Here is a 22,430-nt window from a genome sequence, read left to right on the forward strand (position 1 = left end):
TTTATTTCTAATAGCCCAAGACTGGAAACTATCCAGTTGTCCTTTAGTGGGGGAATGGATCAACAAACTGTGGTATATCCAAGCCAAGGAAGAGTACTCAGCAATACAATGAATAAAATATTGATAAATGCTACAATCTGAATGAAAATCAAGGGAATGATGGATGATAAAAAAAGAAGGTTACAGACTGAATGATTCCATATATATAACCCTCTTGAAATAACAAAATTATAGAGATAGAAAAAAGATTAGTGGTTGCCAGGGATTAGGGCTGGGTGAGAGAGGAGGTGGGTGTGACTTTCAAGGGGTAACAAGAGGGAGACCGATGGTGATGGAAGTTTTCTGTCTTGCTTGTGATGGTAGTTACAGGAAGCTCTTGATGTGACAGCAGTTTGTTCAGGAATCTTTTGCACTTTGCTGTCAAAAAGAGCAAGATAACAAGAGCCTGAAAACTCTCTGAGAATGTCGTTACAACAGAAAAGTACAGTATCCGCGGAAGATGTAGACATTTGTGTTCTTGGAATTGATCGTGACATGGAAACTACATTATTGATCAATGAGAATTAAATTTTAATTTCATATTCATACAGTACATGGACAATATAAATTATTCCTTCAGGTTCAGTATATTAAATACTGGGTGGCATCTATATTAATACATTTAAAAAAATCACTTAGCTTTTAAGAAGTATGTAGATATTTGGCATTTTATCAACTAGAAGATTTTCTATCATGTTGGCAACCCATCTACAATTTTAGAAGGCAAAAAGTTTTGAGATCGCTAAATACCTTCCCTTTGACATACTTTGGAGAACAGTGAAGAAAAACTCTATTCTAGAATAGTGGCTCTCCAATCAAAGTAGGAGTTGGAGAGAACTTCTCACCTCAAGTCCTTTTTTGAAATAGCAGTTTTTATAAATATCTGTTCATTTGGGTTTTAATTTCCCTTATCATCAATGTTATGCAAACACAAGTCTCAAATTTTAAATATGAGTTTTTAAATCAGATACCTCTCTTGAGTATTCTTAATGTATCATTGATTAAAATACTACTAGTCTGTAAGAGGCAGCTATAAAACATGGATAATAACACTTGGGGGCTGATTTTTAAAATTACTATAGATTAGTAAATTCCTTTAATAAGTAAAGTTCATTTCACAATTATTTGTTGTGATTAGAGATAATATTTGAATGTCTTTACTACTGTTGACCTAAGAAATGTCCAAACCTTAGAGAATTTTTATCAGTTTATTTGAGCCAAACTGATGACATTTGCCAGGAAGCAAAATCTCAATGGATTGAGGAAATGCTCCAGAGAATGGCAGTTTTGCAGCTTATTTTATGCATCACAATGAAAAAAAGTAGGCTCGGGTGATAGATTAGGTAGGCGAGGGGAAGAGCAAAGCAGGGAAATCTCTGGGATTGGATACAAAGTAAAAGGAATGGACATACTTCTTTTACTTTGGTGGGTATAGAGTAGTTTATAATTAACACGATATTGTTAACAATGAGGGGTTTTGTGTCTCTTCCCTGGTGTGGTAATTGTGCCCTGAGGGGTCTGAAAAAAGGAAATTACCCTGATATTCCAAATATGTATGTGGTTGTAGATGCAAAAAGATAATAGACAGGCTCAGTTATGGTGAAGATTGACCTTTGTCAGGGAAGACACCTGCCTACAGCATGACTACCCATCATGACTAGCTTTTAGTTAAAAACTTTTCATTTCAAACTACCTTGTGTGGTTCCTTTAGGTCTCTGAGTCTGCAAGGCTGTCATGCTGGCCTCCCCTGAGCTTGTCGGGTTTAGTAGGTGGTCCCTTTTTCATCCACTCTACTGTCTTTAATTGTTTACTTTGTTTCCTTTTTATCAACCTTTTTCTTTATATAATTGTCCTTTTTCTGCTCTCTGCTGAATTGACAAATGCCTTTCTTTTATTTTTAATTCCTTCTGCTGATTTTGAAACTATATTTCTATCGTTGTTGCCCTGGTATTTTTAACTCATGTAACTATAAAGTTTTATAAAGTTGCAAGTTATTCTTTATCATTATTCTGTTAAACACTCTGAGGGTCCTGAAACTTATGAAACAACGACTGATATTATTATTACAGAAAAGTTTCAGTTTTTTCTTTTTTTAGCACAAAAAGTTAATTATTTCAGTCAATGGCTAATTAAAATATATCCATTTATTTTGTCAACTTCCTTAATTATTATTCTTTCATTCAATTATCTTCCCAGCCTGCCTGGCTCAGACTCTAATTCTTACTAGCTACAATATCTTAATCTCTCTGTACCTCATTTCCTCACAGGAAAATGAGGTTAAAAGTGTATCTGCCCCATAGTGTTATTGTGAAGATTAGAAGTAGTTGATGTATGTAAACTGTTAACTATTGTTCTAATTATTATTTGGCTCTTTTCTTTATAATCAAATTAATTCTTTAAGGGCCTACGAGGGGGCAGACCTTTCATGGGTGAAATGTCTTATTTTGTCACTATTTTGAGTAACAGTTGAGTTTCCATACAAGACTCTAGTTAGATCAAAAATCATTTTCCTTTGGCTGTTTGAATAATTTCATCCAACAGTGCTGATGAGAAGACTGCTCCCAGCCTAGTTGTCATTCTTTTGTAGGTTACTTGTCTTTTAGGGTTGTTCAATTTGCCCTTGATGTTTCAGTTTCCCTACAATGCGATTTCATTTCTATTTATGCTGCTTGGAATTTATTGTGAACCTTTAGTATGAAGGTGTGTCTTCCATTTTTGAAATTCCTCCGCCACATCAAATATTGTTCCTATGTCTTTCTGCTGCATTGAGCTTTCCCTGGGACTCCTGAAGACTTATTCTGGGACCCCTCCATCATTATTTGACTCTTAACTTCCCGTCCCTAGTGGGTCTCTCTTTGTGCTGCATTCTCTGTGAAGTTTTCAGCACTATTTCCAATTCTCCCTTTGACCAATTTCAGTCCAGACTTTATCCCATCTACTGAAATCTTTAATGTCAAAAGAATGCATGTTTCCAAAATTTCTTGTCATTTTTTTTCATATCTACTTGTTCTTGAGGATGTTGATTTTCAGTGGGTTCCTATAAATAACTACTCAATTGTGTAAATATCCATGGTCATGCATTGAAGTAAGGAAAGTTCAGGACTTTGACCTGTTAAATTCTCAGGAGGTTAAACGCTTTAAACTCATTCTTACGTAGTAATAGTTTTCATAAATCAAGTCCACTTTATATAAAAATCACTGCAGTGACAAGGAGTCTTAAAATGTCTCATGTTTTGGTAGCTCCTATTCCATGCAGCTGCCGGGATTGGCAATCTCTGTGTATGAGACATTGTCACACCACACACAGTTCCTAGGAAAATCACACTGAAAGGAAACAGGCAACAATACAGTCACTCATTGACTTATCTCATTTCTCCTCAGGCAGTGCAAAGGGTCCAGGTGAATTTGCAGTAACTAGCAGCTCTGTGGATTCAGGATACTAGTGGCTGAGACACATTTCTGACAAGCTATCTCCAAACTTCCTGCAGAAAGCACCTCAGAGTCAGTCCTTCTATGCAAAGGAGCCCAACTTAGAGAGAGACAGAAGGGATGTGAGGAGACATTTTCCCCACCAAGAGAATGTTAGCTGCAAAGCACTTACCCGACGGCCTGTGCAGTCTGCAAAATCTAGCCAGTTGTCCTGGGTGAGCTCTTTGATTCCCAGGGTAAATGTTTTTAAGCTAAGATATTCTTCAGCTCAGGCTGAAAGTGTCCCTTTTCTTTCAAAAGATCCCGAAGTCCTCAAAACATTGTGTGCCAGATGACAACCCCTCATCTGAAGACCAGCCCCTTCTGAAGTGGCAGACTGAACTAAATCTTAAATCTAAGATTGATTCTGACTAAATGCGCCAAGGGGTTGATAAAAGTCATTGACTAGGCAAGGAAGGCCACAGTTTTCAACTTTTTGTACATGGTATTAGATATATTGGCATTTCTATTTTCAATAGGTTTTTAATTCCAGATATTATTCAAAATTTTCAAGAGAATGAATGTAGCTATTTTATCTTTATGCTTTTTTAAAGAAAAGATGCACTGTCTTTAACCCTGGTTACTGTCTTCTTATGCAGGGCCATAGCACAGAGTCTACAACCTGAAACAGGACCACCCCCGTGCCCCTCTGTTCTCTAGCACGTTCCTGTATTTTCACATTCAGTTCTGTGGACCAAGTAGGACAGGTATCTTGTTTTAGGTTAGCTTTATTTATGGGAAACTGTAGAATTTTAGAGTTGAAAGATGATATAGACATTAACCTTCTGTTATAGCTATATGAACACCAAATCACCAGGAAAGTCAAGATCAAACATGTAATTAGCACCAGACCTGGGATTAGAATTCATGGTTTGTAACTTCTGGTCTAATGTCCACGAAGGCAGAAGGGCCTATAAACAAAGATGAATGTTTGGTCCATTCAGAAACCACATGAGCCATTCCTTATACTTTGTAATGAGTTTATTAGCAGTATAAAAATTGTCACCTCTGGCATGTTACAAACAAAAATCAACGATCTCATGAACCCACTATGAGATACCTAAGAACATTGTTTTGAGGGCTTTGCAAGGCAAAGGAGAATAGCCAAGGGGACCCTCTGCAAATGGGCAACTCTCCTCGATGGCCCCACGAGGAAAGAATGAATAAATTTAGGAATCAGCGTTCTTTTACTAGTTCTAGCATGGTGTCTGACTGTGAATGTAAGACACTCTGTCTTCATCACAAAGTTCAGCACTCTGATTGAAAGTGTCGACCACATAGAGACAGACTCCCAGACAGAGAGCAGGCCAACACGCGTGGAGGCGAGTGCTGAGGGAGGCGGAGGGATTGAGCACAGAAGGACAGAAAAGAAAAGAGAGAAAACTCATGGACATGGATAACAGTGTGGCAATTGCCCAGGGTGGGGAGAGGCGGAGGATGGTTTAGCAGGGATAGATGGTGATGGACAAAGACTTGATTTGGGGGTGGGGGGCAGGTGACACACAGCATGGTGTACAGAAATGTGTTGTCGAATGGAGCAGCTGAAACCTAGGTAATTTTGTTAAGCAGGGTCACGCCAATAACTTAAATGAAAAAAATGTCGACTAAACTTGCAATCTTCAGGATACTAATATTAGAACAAGCTCTTGTCACTTGAATAAAGGAAGACCTACACAACTGTAAATTCATCATATGTGCCAAACCATATTCAAAATCACAAAGATTTGACAAGCCCGGCCTCTGCATCACAGGTGGTATATTTCCAAAAGCTTAGTGGGCAGAAGGCAATCTCATTTAATTTCCCTAGTAAACCACTGTAATAGGATCTTATATGGGATGCTGCCTCTGTGTGATAAACAAAGAAACTGAGATTCAGACAAGTTGTGTAACTTGCCCTGGGTCATGTAGCCAGTACCAGCAGGGCTGGGATTTGTACCCATGTCTCTCCGACTCAGAGTTTAGCTCCAAATCACTATGCTATATGAGCTTCGTTCTATTATAGGTCGGGATGAGAATTCATGAAAGAAGATATTCCTATATTCCCTGTGTCTAGAACTGTGCCTGGCGTGCTTAGTAAATATTTGTTGGACATACACGAGTCTATTACCAAGAGTAACAAGAACCGCCTGCTCTTCAAAGGGCTTGTCAAGGTCCTACCGCATTTATAAGGTTTGCAGGACCCAGGAGAGCTTTCAAACACGTCTCTACAGCTCCCTTGTAGTATCCAGCACACCACTTCCAAGGGGTCAGCATGTGAACCTCACAAGAGTCCCTGGAGTGAATGATTTGCTCTCTGCTATTCTGTTTATTGAAAACTGGTGGGGAGACTGCGTAGTGGGGCTTATTTGTATCCCTGGAAAATACACCTAAGGATAATAAGCCTTTTTCAATCCTTGCTGTTCTTCAGTGTCCGTTAATGAATTTGCAAGAAGTACATTCTGGATGGGAGAACTGGTGGGTAAGCCCGGTGTCTGCGGTTGGCCTTGTCAGCCGTGTGGCATCACTACAGTTATCTCCACCTCAGTTTCCTCATTCAGAAAACGTGACGCACCCCCTGGGGCATTGTGAGGGCTAAATGAATGAATTCATGTTAAAAAGCATGGCATAGTGCTCAAGAGGATGTGTTCAATAAATGGCAACTAGTATTAACACCAGCAGTACCTTGTTTCCTTCCATGTACCGAAAGAAAATTCGATCCTCAGCCAACAGGTATTGAGTGGCCCCTGAGCGCCGGCCTCTGCTCCACGGGCAGGGGATACAGAAACGAGGCTCACTGTCTGCTTTCATGGGCCTCCTGCTCCAGAAGGAGATTTGAAAGGTAAATAAAATGAATAAGATGCTCTATATGTTTGGGGTGAAATGTGGCTCAAAGAAGGGGGAGAGGATGTAGGCGATGGCGGGGGTTATTTCACATAAGATGGCAGGGAAGATCTGTGGGGAGCACACCTGAAGGAGTGAGGCTCGTCCCTACAGACACCCGAGAATAGAGCATTTCAACAGAAAGAAGCCTGGCCTATTGCCATGAGGCTAGGGTGCCAGGAAGCCGAGTGAGCCAGAGTAGGAGTAGAAGGAGATGGAGCCGGTGAGGCAGAGGGGAGCCAGGCCCCGCGGGGGCTGCAGGCCATGGTGAGGACTGGGATTCTGCCCTGCGTGAGCTGGGGACCATTGTGGGTTGTGAGCAGAGGACGGCCATGATCTGACATGGTCGTGGAGGAACACGGCGGCTGCTGTGTGGACAGCTGACTGTCAGGGGGCAGGGGGTCCAGTGAGGGCACTGCTCCATTGGGCCTGCTGAGGGACAAGGGAGGTTTACACCATGACAGCAGCAGGAGGCAAGATAAGTGATGGTCCAGTTCTGGAGGTATTTTAAAGGGAAAACTGACATGATTTTCTCTGGGCTGGATTATAATAAGTGTGAGAGAAAGAGGAGAGTCAATAATCACCCCAAGGTTTTTATATCAAGGCATCGATACATTCATTTTGCCATTTTTTATGTTATGAGGATGCTGGAAAGGAAGAATATTTTAGTCAAGGTTCTCCAGAAACAGAACCAATAAAATATGTAGATAGACAGATAATAGATAGATAGATAGATAGATAGATAGATAGATAGATAGATAGATATACAGACAGACATGGATAGACAGATAGGCAGGTAGATAGGACATGGCTCACATGATTATGGAGGCTAATAAGTCCCCCACATCTGCATGGTGTGTTAGCAAACTGCAGATTCAAGGAGCTGATGCTGTAGATTCAATCCCAAGGTCGGCTGGCTATGGCTCCAGGAAGGGCCAATGTATTTAAATTTAAGGGTAAAGGCAGGAAAAAATCTGATGTTCCAGTCTGAAGACAGTCAGGCAGGAGAAATTCTCTCTTACTTACAGGAAGGTCAGCTGTTTTATTCTATTCAGGCCTTCAACTGATTGGATGAAGCCCACCCACATTTGGGAGGACAATCTGCTTCACTGTCTTTTGATTTAAATGTTAATCTCATCAAGAATAGGCTCTGGCCAGTTGGTTCAGCAGTAGAGCGTTGGCTGGCATGTGGAAGTCCCAGGATTTTTGGTCAGAGCACACAGGAGAAGCAACCAGTAGCTTCTCCACTCCTCCTCTTCCCCCTTCTCTCTTCCTTTCCCGCAGCCATGGCTTGAATGGTACAAGCAAGTTGACCCCAGGTGCTGAGGATAGCTCCACGGCCCCACCTCAAGCTCTAAAATAGCTCAGTTGCTGAGCAATGGAGCAATGGCCCCAGACAGGCAGAGCATCCTCTGGTAGGGGGCTTGCTGGGTGGATCTCAGGGTGCATGTGGATGTCTGTCTCTCTCCCTCCCTGACTCTCACTTAATAAAAAAATAAGAAGAGAAGAAAAAGAAAAGGAATACCCAGAATAATGTTATACCAAATATCTGGGCATCCCATGGTCCAGTCAGGTTGACACAGAAAATTAACTACCACAGAGGAGGAACAGATTTGAAGAAGAAATCAAGAATTTTGCTTCAGACATATTAAGCTGAAGATATGTATTAAAGCTTGGAGGAGAGATGTGGTTAAGCAATTGTGTGTAGAGACCAGTGTGCTTGAGACACAGTACTCTTCTTTTCCCTCATACATCCCGTACGCAGTGCGGATATGAAATGCCTTGTGTTAACATGGACTTTAATGGACTCTGCCCTAGTTATTAAGATAAAATGGCTAACTCACTGACACTTATTTAGCTCAATCAGAAAACTTATTCCTTGACACGGCCTCGCACTTTTTTGAGCCTCCTCCTTTGCTGTCTCATTAGCCTGAATGCCCTCCCCTCATCTGCCCACCTGGAAAACACCTTTTGAAGATTCACGAGAGGGTATCACCTTCTCCTGGAATCTTTTCCTGAGCCACCTAGCAAACTTCAGACTGCACACACTCCTGTTCTTCTTTCTCTTCAGATTCTTCCTCTTTTCTATTTTCCTTTCTCTATTTTTCTTTTTTTCTAAAAGATAGAAAGTTTTCATTTATTTCTCTTTGTATATAGTATACATATACAATTAAAGCAGTACAGAAAAGAATAAATGATAGTAAGAAACACCTAAAATCCCAGAATAATGGTTAACTAGCTTTCTAGAGTTTGCTAGATTTATATATATGAAATGACATAATTTTATGAGTATTTTTGTAATATGTTATATAGCCTGCTTTTTAAAAATCAACACTAAGTCATAAAACTCTTCTAATGTTGATTGGTATAGTGGAAGATGACTCATTTAACAGTTGCCTATTTGAGGGTATGATATAATATACTTTATTTTCCCCATCCCCTTCAGGCTTTGGGTCCAACTGAATCCAGGATGGGAATGGTGTCATGAGGACTCTGTCTGTTTCTTAGTTCTGTGTTTCTCTAGATTGGCTTTATTTTCCAACAGTCTTTGTCCATGTTCTAGCAAACTGGCCCCAGGCAGTTGCAGGCTGTTAGTCCTTCACTTCCATGATTTCTAGATGAGAAAATGTTCCTTTTTTGGGAATTCCAACAGAATTCCCAGAAAAAGCTTGAAGTGGACCAACCTGAGTCACACATCTGTCTTTCAGTCAATCACTGTGGTCAAGAGGGGGGTGATCTGGGGGACCAACATGCCCCTGGACCCAGGGGAGGCTCAGTCACCTCTCTCTTCTGCAAACTTCATGAGCTGAGAATGGAGGTAGAAGGATTTTGAAAAGATACAAAGGGGTTCTGTTATCGGATGACATGGGCGGCGTATTAATTGAGAAGCCAAAACAAGAGTACTTAAGGTGGGTTAACATAGTTTAAAAACAAAATGAAAAAAAACACCAGTGCTTTTGTAGGGGAAAAAGTATTGAATGAGTACAAATCAGTGTAACATCAAGCTATAAGATGACTATGTACATAAACTTCATTGTAACCAACAGATGCCACTCTGTTTCCACTTCAAGGCCAGATGGTAGCCTTCTCCTTTTGTCTTCTTGCAGCATCTGTCAGTGACTCACCCACCACTGAGCAGAACTGGATCAATGAACTTCCCCTGTGCCAGGTGGTCATTCCCAGCCACGGCTTCATTGCCGAGCTGGGTCTGTTCCTTATGGCAGCTGAGGTGTCACGGACTTTTTGCCTCTCCCATGCTGAAATGGTCTCTAACAGAGAACCGGCAGGAGGGGATACAAAACAAATGGAGGGCGTGGCAGCCAAAGCTGAGACCTTTGCTTTGAATCTCATGGGCACTGATGCACTGTTCCTAAAATTGTTGCATTTCCAATTTGTTTTCTGGCCTTACCAAAGGCCAGTGTATAACCAGACCAAGGTATGTGGATGACCTGAGTAGGGTCGTCATGTGGTGGCCCATGGAGTCACTTTGTTTGGCATTTGTCTAAGGAGAAACTGAGGGTAGTGGGAGAGCCAAGTCACCGGGAGCTGTCTCCCCTCCGCAGTCCCAGACTTCCCACCCCACTCAGCGAGACAGAAGCCTTGGGATAAAAGGACACACCCTTCCGAGCAGGCAGGTTTAACCATCGGCCTTTGCGTGACTCTGGGGTCTGGCTAACACCACCCACTCCCACACAGGCAGAGAATCCTGGTATTGCTTCTGAACGCACACAGTACTCCCCACTGGGGTTCTAGAAAACACAGTTTTCTCCATCCTATCACACACTTGGTTGGACCATCCTTAAGCGGCCCAACTCAGAGGACACATGAAGAAAAAATTGAGGATGCTGACGTTAAGCAAGTGGATCATTAAAACCCTGGAGCCAAAGTTAACCATTTCGGAGGCGATATGAACCAGGGTTTGGTGCCCTCCAGAAGAGGAGGAGGAAGTGATACTCTGTGTGGGATGGAGGGTGGCGAATGGGTGGAGGAGAGAGAGTTTGCCCGCAAAAACAAGATGAAACATAGAACAATATTCCAAACTCTTTTTAGCTGTGGAACCCCTCATTCAAAGGAAATCTTACTCCACATTGAAAGAGAAGGCGGGCCCTGGCCGGTTGGCTCAGCGGTAGAGCGTCGGCCTAGCGTGCGGAGGACCCGGGTTCGATTCCCGGCCAGGGCACACAGGAGAAGCGCCCATTTGCTTCTCCACCCCTCTGCCGCGCTTTCCTCTCTGTCTCTCTCTTCCCCTCCCGCAGCCAAGGCTCCATTGGAGCAGAGATGGCCCGGGTGCTGGGCATGGCTCTGTGGCCTCTGCCTCAGGCGCTAGAGTGGCTCTGGTCGCAACATGGCGACGCCCCGGAGGGGCAGAGCATCGCCCCCTGGTGGGCAGAGCATCGCCCCTGGTGGGCGTGCCGGGTGGATCCCGGTCGGGCGCATGCGGGAGTCTGTCTGACTGTCTCTCCCTGTTTCCAGCTTCAGAAAAATGAAAAAAAAAAAAAAAAAAAAAAAAAAGAAAGAGAAGGCGGTTGCGTTGAAGAGGAGCCAAGAGCCAACCAGTTCTTCTGCCCACCTATGACAGGCCTCAGGCCCCTCGGAGGGAATTCTTCGGACTCCATGTGGCTTAAAAAACACTGACCTAGACTGTCTACAAGAGCAGCAGTGAAGAATGCAGTTTACTGGGAGACAAACCCATGTTGCCTAGGCTTTGTTCCAATGTTAAAAAGGGAGCAAGCAGCCGGGGACCAGACACCATCAAACCATTAAACATACCTTTGGGCAAGTTTTCATACAACAGTGAAATATGAGGCTCTGTGTTCTTTTTTTTTTTTTTTTGTATTTTTCTGAAGCTGGAAACGGGGATAGACAGTCAGACAGACTCCTGCATGCGCCCGACCGGGATCCACCCAGCATGCCCACCAGGGGCAACGCTCTGCCCACCAGGGGGCGATGCTCTGCCCCTCCGGGGTGTCGCTCTGTTGCTACCAGAGCCACTCTAGCGCCTGGGGCAGAGGCCAAGGAGACATCCCCTGCGCCCAGGCCATCTTTGCTCCAATGGAGCCTCGGCTGTGGGAGGGGAAGAGAGAGACAGAGAGGAAGGATAGGGGGAGGGGTGGAGAAGCATATGGGCGCTTCTCATGTGTGCCCTGGCCGGGAATCGAACCCGGGACTTCTGCACGCCAGGCCGATGCTCTACCACTGAGCCAACCGGCCAGGGCCGAGGCTCTGTGTTCTTAAACTGTTGTGTCTTATTATTTTATATCTTTTCAATGACATGTGTAGGGCGGTAAACCTTTCCTTCATATTTGCGTGTGATTCTAACTAAGCTCAGGTGAGTTGTTTTTCCCAATCCCCTTCTTACCAGTTGCGTGTGAACTGTAACACACCTTTTCCTAGCCCTCCCTCAAACTCAGGTCAGTTGAGAGCTAACTATACTTTTCTTATTGTGAGCCTGCTGTAATGCTTACACGGCCTTCTCCCCCCCCCCCCCCCCCCGCTAGATTATTAAGCGCCCCTGGGGAGGAAAATGTTTCTGTTCAGGAATGCATTCCTTGTGCCTAACACAGGGCTTGTCAATCCTCAATAAGTATTTGCTGAATGAATGACAATAGCAGTGACAGTATGGCTACAGAGTCCCAACAGTAGTGACCGAACAACCCAAAGGGGAATCCAGGTGCCTAGGATGAAGGCTTTGGAGCTGACGTAAATGCAAGTTATATAAACTCTCCACCCCTCTGTTCTCTCATCTAGAAGGTGGGAGCGGTAATATAGTGGTGTTACATCTTTCTCAGGCATGTGGTTGTAACAACCTTAAAACCCTGCCATTATCCATGAAGTAGAAGAAGCACTCAAGGTTTGGTACATTCCTCTCAGCAACTCCAGAACAGACCTGCCAAGCCCTGATGGACAAATGAAGGGAATAGAAGAGCAGAGAGCCGAATTCATGTTAAGAGCACAGTTGAGGCAGCTCTGGTTTGTGCACCCTCTCGGGCTGTTGGGGTGAACATCTGGAAGAAGCCTTGCCTTGTATCTGACACACGGCAGATGGATGGACCATAGCTGTGAGCCCTTCCCCTTGCCGACAGACAGCAGAGCATGAGGCTGGCCTGCCTCTCCACCTCTCTTCCACCCTGCGCCTCTCCAAGACAACTCATACAGTACCCCAAGTGCCTAAGAAACAGCATTTTGAAAAACAAGTCACATCTTACTATGATTTTCTTATATTTCATTCAAATGGTTTCTGCAGAATGGTTCCTAGCATTCGTCTCCTCTGGGACTCCTGTCCAGGACTGGTCACAACACCCTTTCTAGCTTTATAACTGATAAACTGTGAACTGCTCGGTCCTTCACGTTACTCTTCCCCAAACGCAGTGACAGAGCTCTGTCACGCCCAGCCCTACATGAGGGCCAAACACTGACAAAACACAACTGAGAGGCAGACAGGTGAGCAGACCGTTGCAATGCAAGGTGACGATGTAAGTGCCAAGACAGAGAGAAGTGCTCTGGGTTCTCAGAGCCCCGAGAATGAGGACTGAGGAAGGCATGCCCAGGACAGCCTTCTGGAAGGATGACTCTGGAGCTGAATCCCTTCTAAACAGAATGGCAACAGGCTTCTGTTCAAACGCCATCCAGCTAAAATGCAGTAATTTCAGTTTCACAAAAATGTAGAATCTTAACACTGGAAGCAAACTGAGGAGCCGACTGCAGGTCACATTCCTTCAATAGTGTGTGTCCTGGGGACAGACCTTATACCACGTGAATTCGGACTCTACTACTTTTAATACCAGTGCAGTGGGGAGCTAATAATAAACCCTGGAAAAGAGCAAGTTTTCAATGAGTCTTCGCCATTAAAATTATACCCTATGCTATTGCTGATCACCAGTAAATATCTATAAGAAAAAGTCACGATTATTCAGTTCTTTATTTGTTAAATAATTGTTTCAAAAGTTAACAGTTTGTCTGCTGATACTCCTCCAATACATAAAAGATTCCCTAAATATTTCCCCCCAAGTTTCAGAAGTCTTTAACATCTTCCTTGGAAGCCGACCTTCTTCCAGGCAAATGCTTTATTATATCAAATTATTTAGCCCTGAGAGTAGAGGTATATGTAAAACAGAAATAGGCTTTTAAAAAATGTGTCTGCCATGGACTTTAGACAGCCTTTCTCCTAACAACCATAAAACTCTTATATGTATATATTAAAATAAATGAATAAGAAAATAAACTCCAATAATTCATATTTTTCTCAAAATTTATGACATGGTCTAGAACTTAGTAAACCCCTTCTTCATAAAAAGTGAAAATTAATCATGTAAACAAGGTCTTGCTAAGAATTTTTAAATACTTAAGGAAATAAACTTTTAAAATGCCCCTGGTCCACAGGGGATGTCACCTACATACAGCTGGTTTACTAAGGAGAACGTGCTTATTAAAATAGCTCCAAGGGGCCAGTAATTATTAGACTAGACAGAGTGCATGCTTCAAAAGTAATGAAACTCTATCTTTAAAGATATTACACAATTAAAATTTCCAGCCCTGGCTGGTTGGCTCAGTGGTAGAGCATCGGCCTGGCGTGCAGAAGTCCCAGGTTCGATTCCCGGCCGCGGCACACAGGAGAAGCGCCCATCTGCTTCTCCACCCCTCCCCCTCTCCTTCCTCTCTGTCTCTCTCTTCCCCTCCCGCAGCCAAGGCTCCATTGGAGCAAAGATGGCCCGGGCGCTGGGGATGGCTCCTTGGCCTCTGCCCCAGGCGCTGGAGTGGCTCTGGTAGCAACAGAGCGATGCCCAGGAGGGGCAGAGCATCGCCCCCTGGTGGGCAGAGCGTTGCCCCCTGGTGGGCGTGCCGAGTGGATCCCGGTCAGGCGCATGCGGGAGTCTGTCTGACTGTCTATCCCTGTTTCCAGCTTCAGAAAAATACAAAAAAAAAAAAATTTTTTTTTCCAGTTAAATACATCTGACCTTTATATATCACACTCAAAGTACTGATGCTAAAAGGGCTACTCACTGTCAGCCTTCTGGGACTTTTGCCTTTGTATTGCTCTTTTTCCACCACTTTAAGGTCACAATTCAACACATCCAGTCAAGGTTAGGGAAGGGCCGTGAGCCCTCAGTGATTCTGGCTAGTGCTCTGCACTAGGGCAGAGAAGATGGTCTGGGGAGTGTGGTCTTTGTCACAGATTACCTGCCCAGGCAATGTTGTGAACATAAGTGAGTGTACAGCTGCCTTCAATTCATCCCCTCCTACACAGAGCTTTCTGCAGTGTTTTGTTCCGTGGGACCTACCAGGATTTGGGCAATGCTAGGTTAAACAAAGTCCAGCATGCTCTACTTCAAGGTGTCCTGTGGCCTTCCGGGTGGTAAGGAATCTTAAAGAGATGCGGTACATACCACCTCCTCCACTTACTGGCTCAGAAGCTTTTCTGGTGAGACAATGTATAGGACCCGCTTCTTCACAAGGCATTCCAAAAAGCCCTAGCATAATACCTGCACTGCACTGCTGAAGTAAGAAGAGGGAAGCAGCTGGAATCCTTCCAACAGTGGCATTGTCCCAAGGAGACAGACAAAACTTGTGCAAGTGCGTGGCCTTCACGAGCTGGCTCCACGTATCTCCGAGCTTCGGCCTCAGGGTTTTTCACGCTCACGCTCACAATCCCGTGAGAGGACGCTGCTGGTGGGCCTGCTGACACAACAGGCCTCTGGGCCTCGATCTGGCTGGTTCCTAGCTCCCCCTGCCTACCAGCCACCGACCTTTGGTTGGCTTGCTTCTACCCAGTTTTCAGAGTGAGTTCTGGAGAAGTAGTCTTAGACTTGCAAGCATGCGCCCCCTAACCCTGCCCCCAAGCCTTTCTTGCGTGTCCCCACACCTATTTCATCTTAGTCCCATCACTGTGTTTTCCTGCCTGGAGTCTGGTTGGCCATCAGTGAGGTTGGGACTATGTTCTATATGCTGTATGGGCATGTAGAACTGTCTGCTTAACAATAGGTGGGAAGCAGAAGCTCCTAGTCTACCTTAGTCGCTAAGTATGTTTTTAGGGTACAATTATGAAGCCAGTTCTATTGTCCACATTAATAGGGCAGCAGAAGTGGCACATACACTGGAGTTTCTATACAAAGACCTTTTCCCTAACACTAGGACATTGGGTCCTATCAGACGGACATGGGAGGATGACACAGAGTTGGCCTAAAGAAAAGGGAATCTGCTTTAACTCCTTAGAACTGCCACCTTTGGCTCCCAGCCAGAGCCTCAGGACAACCTGGTACAGGTACTAATTCATCAAGCCCTTCTTCTCTTTGGCATCCAGAGATATCATCAACGTCTGGGGCTGAAGCCGTGTAATTTCCTTCTCATCTCTGCTGTGGCACCTCAGCAGATTTCTTTGCCATTCTAGAGCAACAGCACTGATGATGCACCCATAGCTCCGATCCAGAAGCTTTTTTCCATAGCAGGCTCACGTGGAAGATCAAGATAGTCACGCGATCAGAGCGCTTGGTAGGACGAGACTAAAATTGTTTCCCAGAACTTGGATTTCTCTGTGACTTTCAAGGAGTTCTTTAGGATGGTGACCAACAAAGCTGGCAACCCTGCAGGGGTCTATCCTGAGAGTCTAGAAGTAGCCAGTATAAAGGCCTCTGCTTCTTCTAAGGTGCCTGGAGTAGATTAGCATCTCAACATCAGGGTGACTTGCTGATGTTGCTTAAAACCCAAGTCTTGTTCATTTCCTGTTTCTTTCCTCTAATTGTCCTACACAATTAGGAGGTTTCTGACCTCAGGTATGTCATAGTAGAGTACTGCACAGATCAGTTTCCTCAGAGACTCTTCCCCTATTGGTCTCCACACAGTTTTAAAGTCCTTCCTTTCCCCACATTTTAGTTTTGGAACTTGTGGTTGCCACTGCTACCCTCTCGACGAGATAAAAAATGGGTGCCTGTGTGTGTATGTGTACACATACTCATGAACAGTGAACCTTTCTTTTTTGTATAGTCCATTCATGCATGAAACTCGGGCAGCAAACTATACTGTGGCTACATAAGAATCGTTCCATTTATTCTTGGGGATCTCTAAGGTAAAGCTTCCAAGTATACCTCTCCACCTGCTGATCCCCCAAAGAGAAGGATGCCAATTCTTGTGTATTTTTGGTTTCCCTTCATGATAGGAGAGGTAAACAGCTCTATGGGAATGCATGTTACGGCAGTTGTTGCTTTTTAGCTCCTAGAATAACAAACTCTCAATGAAAAGTTAAATTGAAAGGCGCAGGAAAAAGCTGGAATTAGAACCCAAGTCTCAAAACAGAATCAAGACCCTCCAAGTTGTTGCCTCTGTAAATCCAATTGTCATCTTGTGTGGCTGATGGAGGCACATGGAGTAGAAAGAAGGATAAGAATTCAACTACAGTGAAGAGAGATCAGAATTAATGTGGAGTCATGGCTTCCTCTTTACAGTGAAGCCTTGTGTTTCCTGAATTAATAGAGATATTATTTAGTAAATATGTGAAAGACAAAGGCCACTTTGTGAAGTCTTTTTCTTAAAATTTTAAATAATTTTTTCTCTGTTATTTTATGATGCTCTGACTTCTCGCTACGGGACTAATTCAGTTTAATTTTCTAGCAGGCTTGGAGGTGCAGTTATGATACAGAAGGCAGTATGCTGACTAACTAGCCCTCTGAAAAATTATGACAACCTGCAATGACAGATACTGTCCCACATTGGTTTCACTACTTAGAGAAAACTTCACACCATGTTAATCAATATTTTGCTGCCCATTTTATCATATAATCCAGTGGATGTTAAAGATATAGTTTACCATACAAACTTGATTAATTGGAGAAAAATATAGCTTCTTAGTGCTTACTTTATGAGGTTAGAAATAGCATCCAATGCTAATCTGCGATGCCAAGAAATGAAGATGGTTTAAATCAGATCTCATGACTAATGCATGAGATCCAAAATTCTTTTATTCCTGGCTATTTTAGAAAACTGGGGTGTATTTTTATCCTAAACACTAATTCTATAAGATTTATTGAGATAATACAAAATGCCTTATTTTTAACAGCACACAATCAAGATTTTATCCTACTGATTATCACAGAAACATTGTTTATCCAATTTAGTTTTTTTTTTAATTATGCGATGGGTTAAGTCCAGATTCAAGGATATTATATCTGACCTTAATTGTTTTTTAAGATTGTCAATATCTGGAAAGATGATGGAAAGTTTTGATTGCTTTCTGTGGTTGCTATTCCATATTAATTGTACTTGTGAATTCATTTAAACAGAAAGAAATATATATAGTAATAAAGTAAGCCTGTTATTTTTGCTTGTTTTTGTTTTGGTCATGACAAACTGTGAAATGCTGTGTTTTTCCTATAGTTCTAGTCCATGAAATCTGCAATCTTTCCACTTGATTTACGAAGGGCCCTTAATTACTGCTTGTCATTAGCACCTAGTATTCAAAACAGTCTGTTAAAATGTACTGTTATGTTAGTCTCACCTCCAAGTCCCTGCTTGCTTTATTTTAATTTTTTTTCCAAGGGTAACTAAAACAATAATTGCCTTAATGACAACAATCATTATGTACAGTGAATTAAATAATATTCCAAGTTTTTTGGTGCCTATTTCTTTTTGTTCGGAATTAAGTATTTGTGTGTTAAGACTGGCCTGGAGTTTGAAAAGATGTCCATAAGGAGGGTTATTACTAGGTAAGACTTATTACCTGGGTTTTAAAAACAAGTCACTCATTTGCCTTTTTCTTTCCACATGGATAGGGATGACAGACAACTGCTGTGAAGCCTCAATGTTTCTGCCTGGTCATGCAGTTCTGCACTATAATGCATAAATGTATAACAACTTGGGCTTGCTTGATACCTCGCTTGGAATAAGGAAATCCAGCCAGGCGCGTCCATGTGGCCCCTGCTCCACCTCCTGTGTGTGTGTGCACGCGCACACACACACACACGCACACACGCACGCACACGTCAAAAGTTGATTCATTCCCGAGATATACCAGAATCTTTCTTTTTCTTTTCTCTGGCAGCTCCAGTTCCCGCCTGGGTTGTAGTGAGCTTGGGGGCGTGGGAAGGGCGGAGAGCGCGAGGCTAAGGAGGCGGGTGCCGGTGCATGCCGCGCCCGCTCCTGCCGGGTGAGAGTCCGGGCCGGGTTTTGCGCTGTGTCCCAGGGCTTGTCTCACGGCCTCCAGCCGCCGCCGCTGCCGTGTTTACTGAGCTCGCGCGTCCTGATATCACTCCGCTGGCATGGAGGAGGAGGAGGTGGAGGAGCGAGAGGAGGAGGAGGAGGAGGAGGCGGCGGCGGCGGCGGCGAGCAGTTGATCATTGTGATGGTGGCAGGAGCAGCGGCGGCAGCGGCAGCCCAGCCGAGCGTTAGGGGCTGCTCTCCGCGCGGCGTTTTGCAAAGGACTTCACCGATCTACTTTTGCAGTCGCCTCGGACTGTCCATGTGTTTACTTCCCCCAGCCCGAGGATTCGATATCTAGGATCCTGTGAAATGCAACTGAGCAGCCAAAGTACTTTGAGAACACGGGGCGGCATAAACACCAAAACTTTTTTGTGGAAGGAAAATGCAATAAGCAAGCTTGCCGTTTTCCGATGCGGTGCGGAGTGAGTGTGTGTCGCGCGTGTCCGCACTGGAGGCATATGCTTGTGTGTGTACATGGGGTGTGTTTTTCGGTACGTAGGGAGAAAATGCTTGCCAACCACCGGAAATCTCCTGGAATTTATTAGAAAATAATGGATTATGAAAAGAAGGCAGGCGAGGAGCGGATCTCCCCTTGAGTTGCAACCCGATTTGCAGCTGGCTTAGTTTGTTGTGATTCTTTTTGTTAATAGGTGTCTGGTGGCATTCGGAGCCCCCCTTTTTTCTCCTTGATCTTTACAGTTTTTACAAAAAAGGAAACAAAAAACCCACCCCAAAATCTCTCCCCCTTTTTTTTCGCCCCGTCGGGATCGCTGTTTCCATCCATGTGCTTGCGTCTCCCCCGCGTTCCACTTAAACTATTTTAATCCTTGGACCCAAGGAGGAGGCTGATAGGGGGGGGGGGGGGTGTGGATAAAAAAAGTTGTTCCAAAATAGTGTGCCCAGGGAGCAGGATGGGGGATTTCGCAGCCCCCGCTGCTGCCGCGAATGGCAGTAGTATTTGCATCAACAGTAGCCTGAACAGCAGCCTCGCCGGGGCCGGGATCGGTGTGAATAATACTCCCAATAGTACTCCGGCTGCTCCGAGTAGCAATCACCCCGCTGCCGGCTGCGGCGGCGGCTCCGGGGGCCCCGGCGGCGGCTCCGCGGCTGTCCCCAAGCACAGCACCGTAGTGGAGCGGCTCCGCCAGCGCATCGAAGGCTGCCGGCGGCACCACGTCAACTGCGAGAACAGGTACCAGCAGGCTCAGGTGGAGCAGCTCGAGCTGGAGCGCCGGGACACCGTGAGCCTCTACCAGCGCACCCTGGAGCAGAGGGCCAAGAAATCGGGCGCCGGCAAGCAGCAGCACCAGAGCAAACCCCAGCAAGATGCGGAGGCTGCCTCGGCGGAGCAGAGGAACCACACGCTAATCATGGTGAGGGCGCGCTGGCGGCGGTCATGGGGTGCGCGCGCGCGTTTGGGGGCGGGGGACTGGAGCTTCTTACAAGGGGGACGGGGTCTGATTTGCATGGTGGTCGAGGTGGGCTGAAGTCGAAAGGTTAACGCCAACTTTTCTAGGGGTAAGAGCTGCGGTCGCCGCTACCTGTTAATCTGTCAGGGTTGTCAGATTTGGGGAAGAGGGGGCGAGAGGGGAGAAGCCAGTCACGACTGCGAGAGGCGGAGGTCAGCCTGGAGGAGCGGCGGAGGGAGGCACTAGAAAAGTTTTTTTCCCCTCTCCTTTTCTTAGATACTGATTTGAAAGAGAGTGAACCTAGAGTTGAAACCTCGCTCCTCCTCTTCACTGCTCCCACCCCACCCCTGCCAATGCTTCCTCACCTCCCAGACCCGTCCCCCTTCGCCCACCCCTCCCCGCACGTCCGTCGGGTGCGGGGAGAAATTGATGCTGTTGCAGATTCTGGGCGGGCACCAGTCCCTCAATCTACGGGGACAGGAGGGGGACGCGAGAGGCTCTCGCCCTGCTCTCCCCGGCTTGCCCCCTTTGGGCTGAGAAAGTCTGAGAGTTTTGTGAATGAACTTTGAAGTGGGTGAGAAGCCAACGAGAATGGCTGCGCGCGCGCGCGCCTTCGCGGGAACGCGCGCGGATGCGGGGCGCTGGTGCGCTCCTCCGCGGCCGCAGACCCGGGGTTGGCTCGGCAGGTGGAGCAGCGGGTAGTGTCGAGGGGGTCCAACAGCCCCATAGGGCGGGAGGGGAGAACTGCGTCCTCAGTCTGCACCAGAACTCCCCACCACGCGACTTCGCTGGGGATTGCGTAGCCTCCTCTTAAACTTGCGTGCACTGAACCTCTACGTTTCAACCCCGCCAACTTTCCAGGCCCGTCTAATAAACCCGGAGGAGTGGATGGTAGCAGGGAGGTGAAAGAGTCTTAAATGGCTGGGTGGGTGGGTTCGAGGTAGACTGAGCAGCCAATGGCTTAACTTCTTGAGGAGGAAGAGGCAGTTCCCACCCCCTAACCCTGAGGGTAGAATCCTTTCTCTTATCTCCTCTTTCAGGTTCTTTAGCTCTCCTTTCGAGGTGGGGGTGGGGGCAGGCCGGAAGCTCGGAAAGGTGTCTGCAGCCCCTTCCCCCACCTCGCCACCCGTGTTAGTGAGCCGCGGGTGTGCGGAGCGGGTGGGGTGGTGGGAATCCGGGAGTGCGGAGCGCCTTTTCCTGTTTCTTCGGCACACCGCACCTCGATCGGCGGCCCTCGCAGTGTGCGGTTGATAAATCGCACACGTCTCGGGTCTGGGAGTCATCGGCGCCGGGGCTGGTGCCGGTGCCGCCGCCGCCGCCGCAGGCTAACGCCGGGCGCTCCGGCCGGCGCTCGGTGACAAAGAGCCGGCTTGGGGGAGGGGAAGAGGCGAGGCCGCCGCATTTGCTCCCTATGCTTTTCCACCTCCCCCGCCCCGCACGTGAAGAGGAACAATTTGTTTATCTTGGCCTTCTAGAATCCTGCCTTCCTCCCTGTTCTCCGAGGCCGCCCAGCCCCTCCTCTCTCTCCTCCCTCCTGGGCGCGCTCCTGCCCAGTCCCGCCGGCAGCACCTTCCTCCTCCCCTTTCTTTCCCAGTTTGTCCTCCTTCAGCCCTCCCGCCCGCTTTTCCCCTCCCTTCTGGGACGCGGCCGTGGGGGAGGGAGCGGGAAACGCTTTGTCCGCCTCGCGGCCCAGCTCGGCCCCGGAGGCCGCTGGCTAGGAGGGGCGCGGCGCCCCCCGGCCCTGCCTCCTCCCTGTGACCGCCCTCGCCCTGCTCCTCTGGTAGCCGAGCCTGCCCGGCGCGCGAAGAAGAGGCGGACTTAGTTTTGGGGAAGGACGGGTGTTACAGAGTCAGGCAGGGCGGTTCTCTCTTTACAAACAGGAAGCCGAAAACCACTGGCACACTGTAGTTTGTCTGATTGTACCCGGAGGCGGGGCCGGCCCTGCGTCTTGACTATCTTCTGCACCCTCCTCGAACCAATTTCTCTCGGGTCCGCCTTGGCTCTTCTCCCCGCCCCCCTCGCAGTCTTCCGTGGATCTGGAGACTCACTTTGTGAACCTAAGACTGATGCAGGATTTGCAAGGCTATAAGGATTTCATCCTTGTCTACTCCACGCCCCCTTTTCAAGTGTTTGTACGCGCGGATTGCTTAGAAAGAGGTTGCCCCCAAATCTCAGTCCCACGAAATCTCCCCTGACCTTTGGGGATGGAGGACTGCTGTGGCCTGACCTCGCCAGCTGGGCACCGCTGGAACAAAAGCCCGCGCCATTCCCTGTGTTCTGTCTCTTTTCATCGCGGGGCGACCGCAGTAGTTTGCGGGCAGAAAGTTTTGTGTTCGGGTTGTGTTCTTTCTAGGTTGCCACATGTGCCCTCGGAGGGGTCCAGGGAAGGACTCCGGGTGCGCGCGACTGGGTTCTAACACACCCGCAGGTGGAAGCGAGCCGAAGGTCCTGACGTTACCTGGAAGGAGG

The 22,430-nt window shown here is 46.4% G+C and overlaps 1 protein-coding gene across 3 annotated transcripts in view; it reads left to right on the forward strand.

Annotated features, from left to right (window-relative positions):
* The first annotated feature begins 18,623 nt into the window (after positions 1 to 18,623).
* The window catches only part of MAML3 (mastermind like transcriptional coactivator 3), a 423,907-nt gene continuing 420,100 nt past the window's right edge, over positions 18,624 to 22,430 (forward strand). For all 3 annotated transcript variants that reach the window (XM_066233050.1, XM_066233055.1, XM_066233056.1), the window contains exon 1: positions 18,624 to 19,925. In XM_066233050.1, coding sequence (XP_066089147.1) covers positions 19,464 to 19,925 — 462 coding nt within the window. In that variant the 5' untranslated portion in view covers positions 18,624 to 19,463. The remainder of the gene's footprint in view (positions 19,926 to 22,430) is intronic.

Source organism: Saccopteryx bilineata, chromosome 1 (genome assembly GCF_036850765.1).
Source record: "Saccopteryx bilineata isolate mSacBil1 chromosome 1, mSacBil1_pri_phased_curated, whole genome shotgun sequence".
Classification (NCBI taxonomy): Eukaryota; Metazoa; Chordata; class Mammalia; order Chiroptera; family Emballonuridae; genus Saccopteryx; species Saccopteryx bilineata.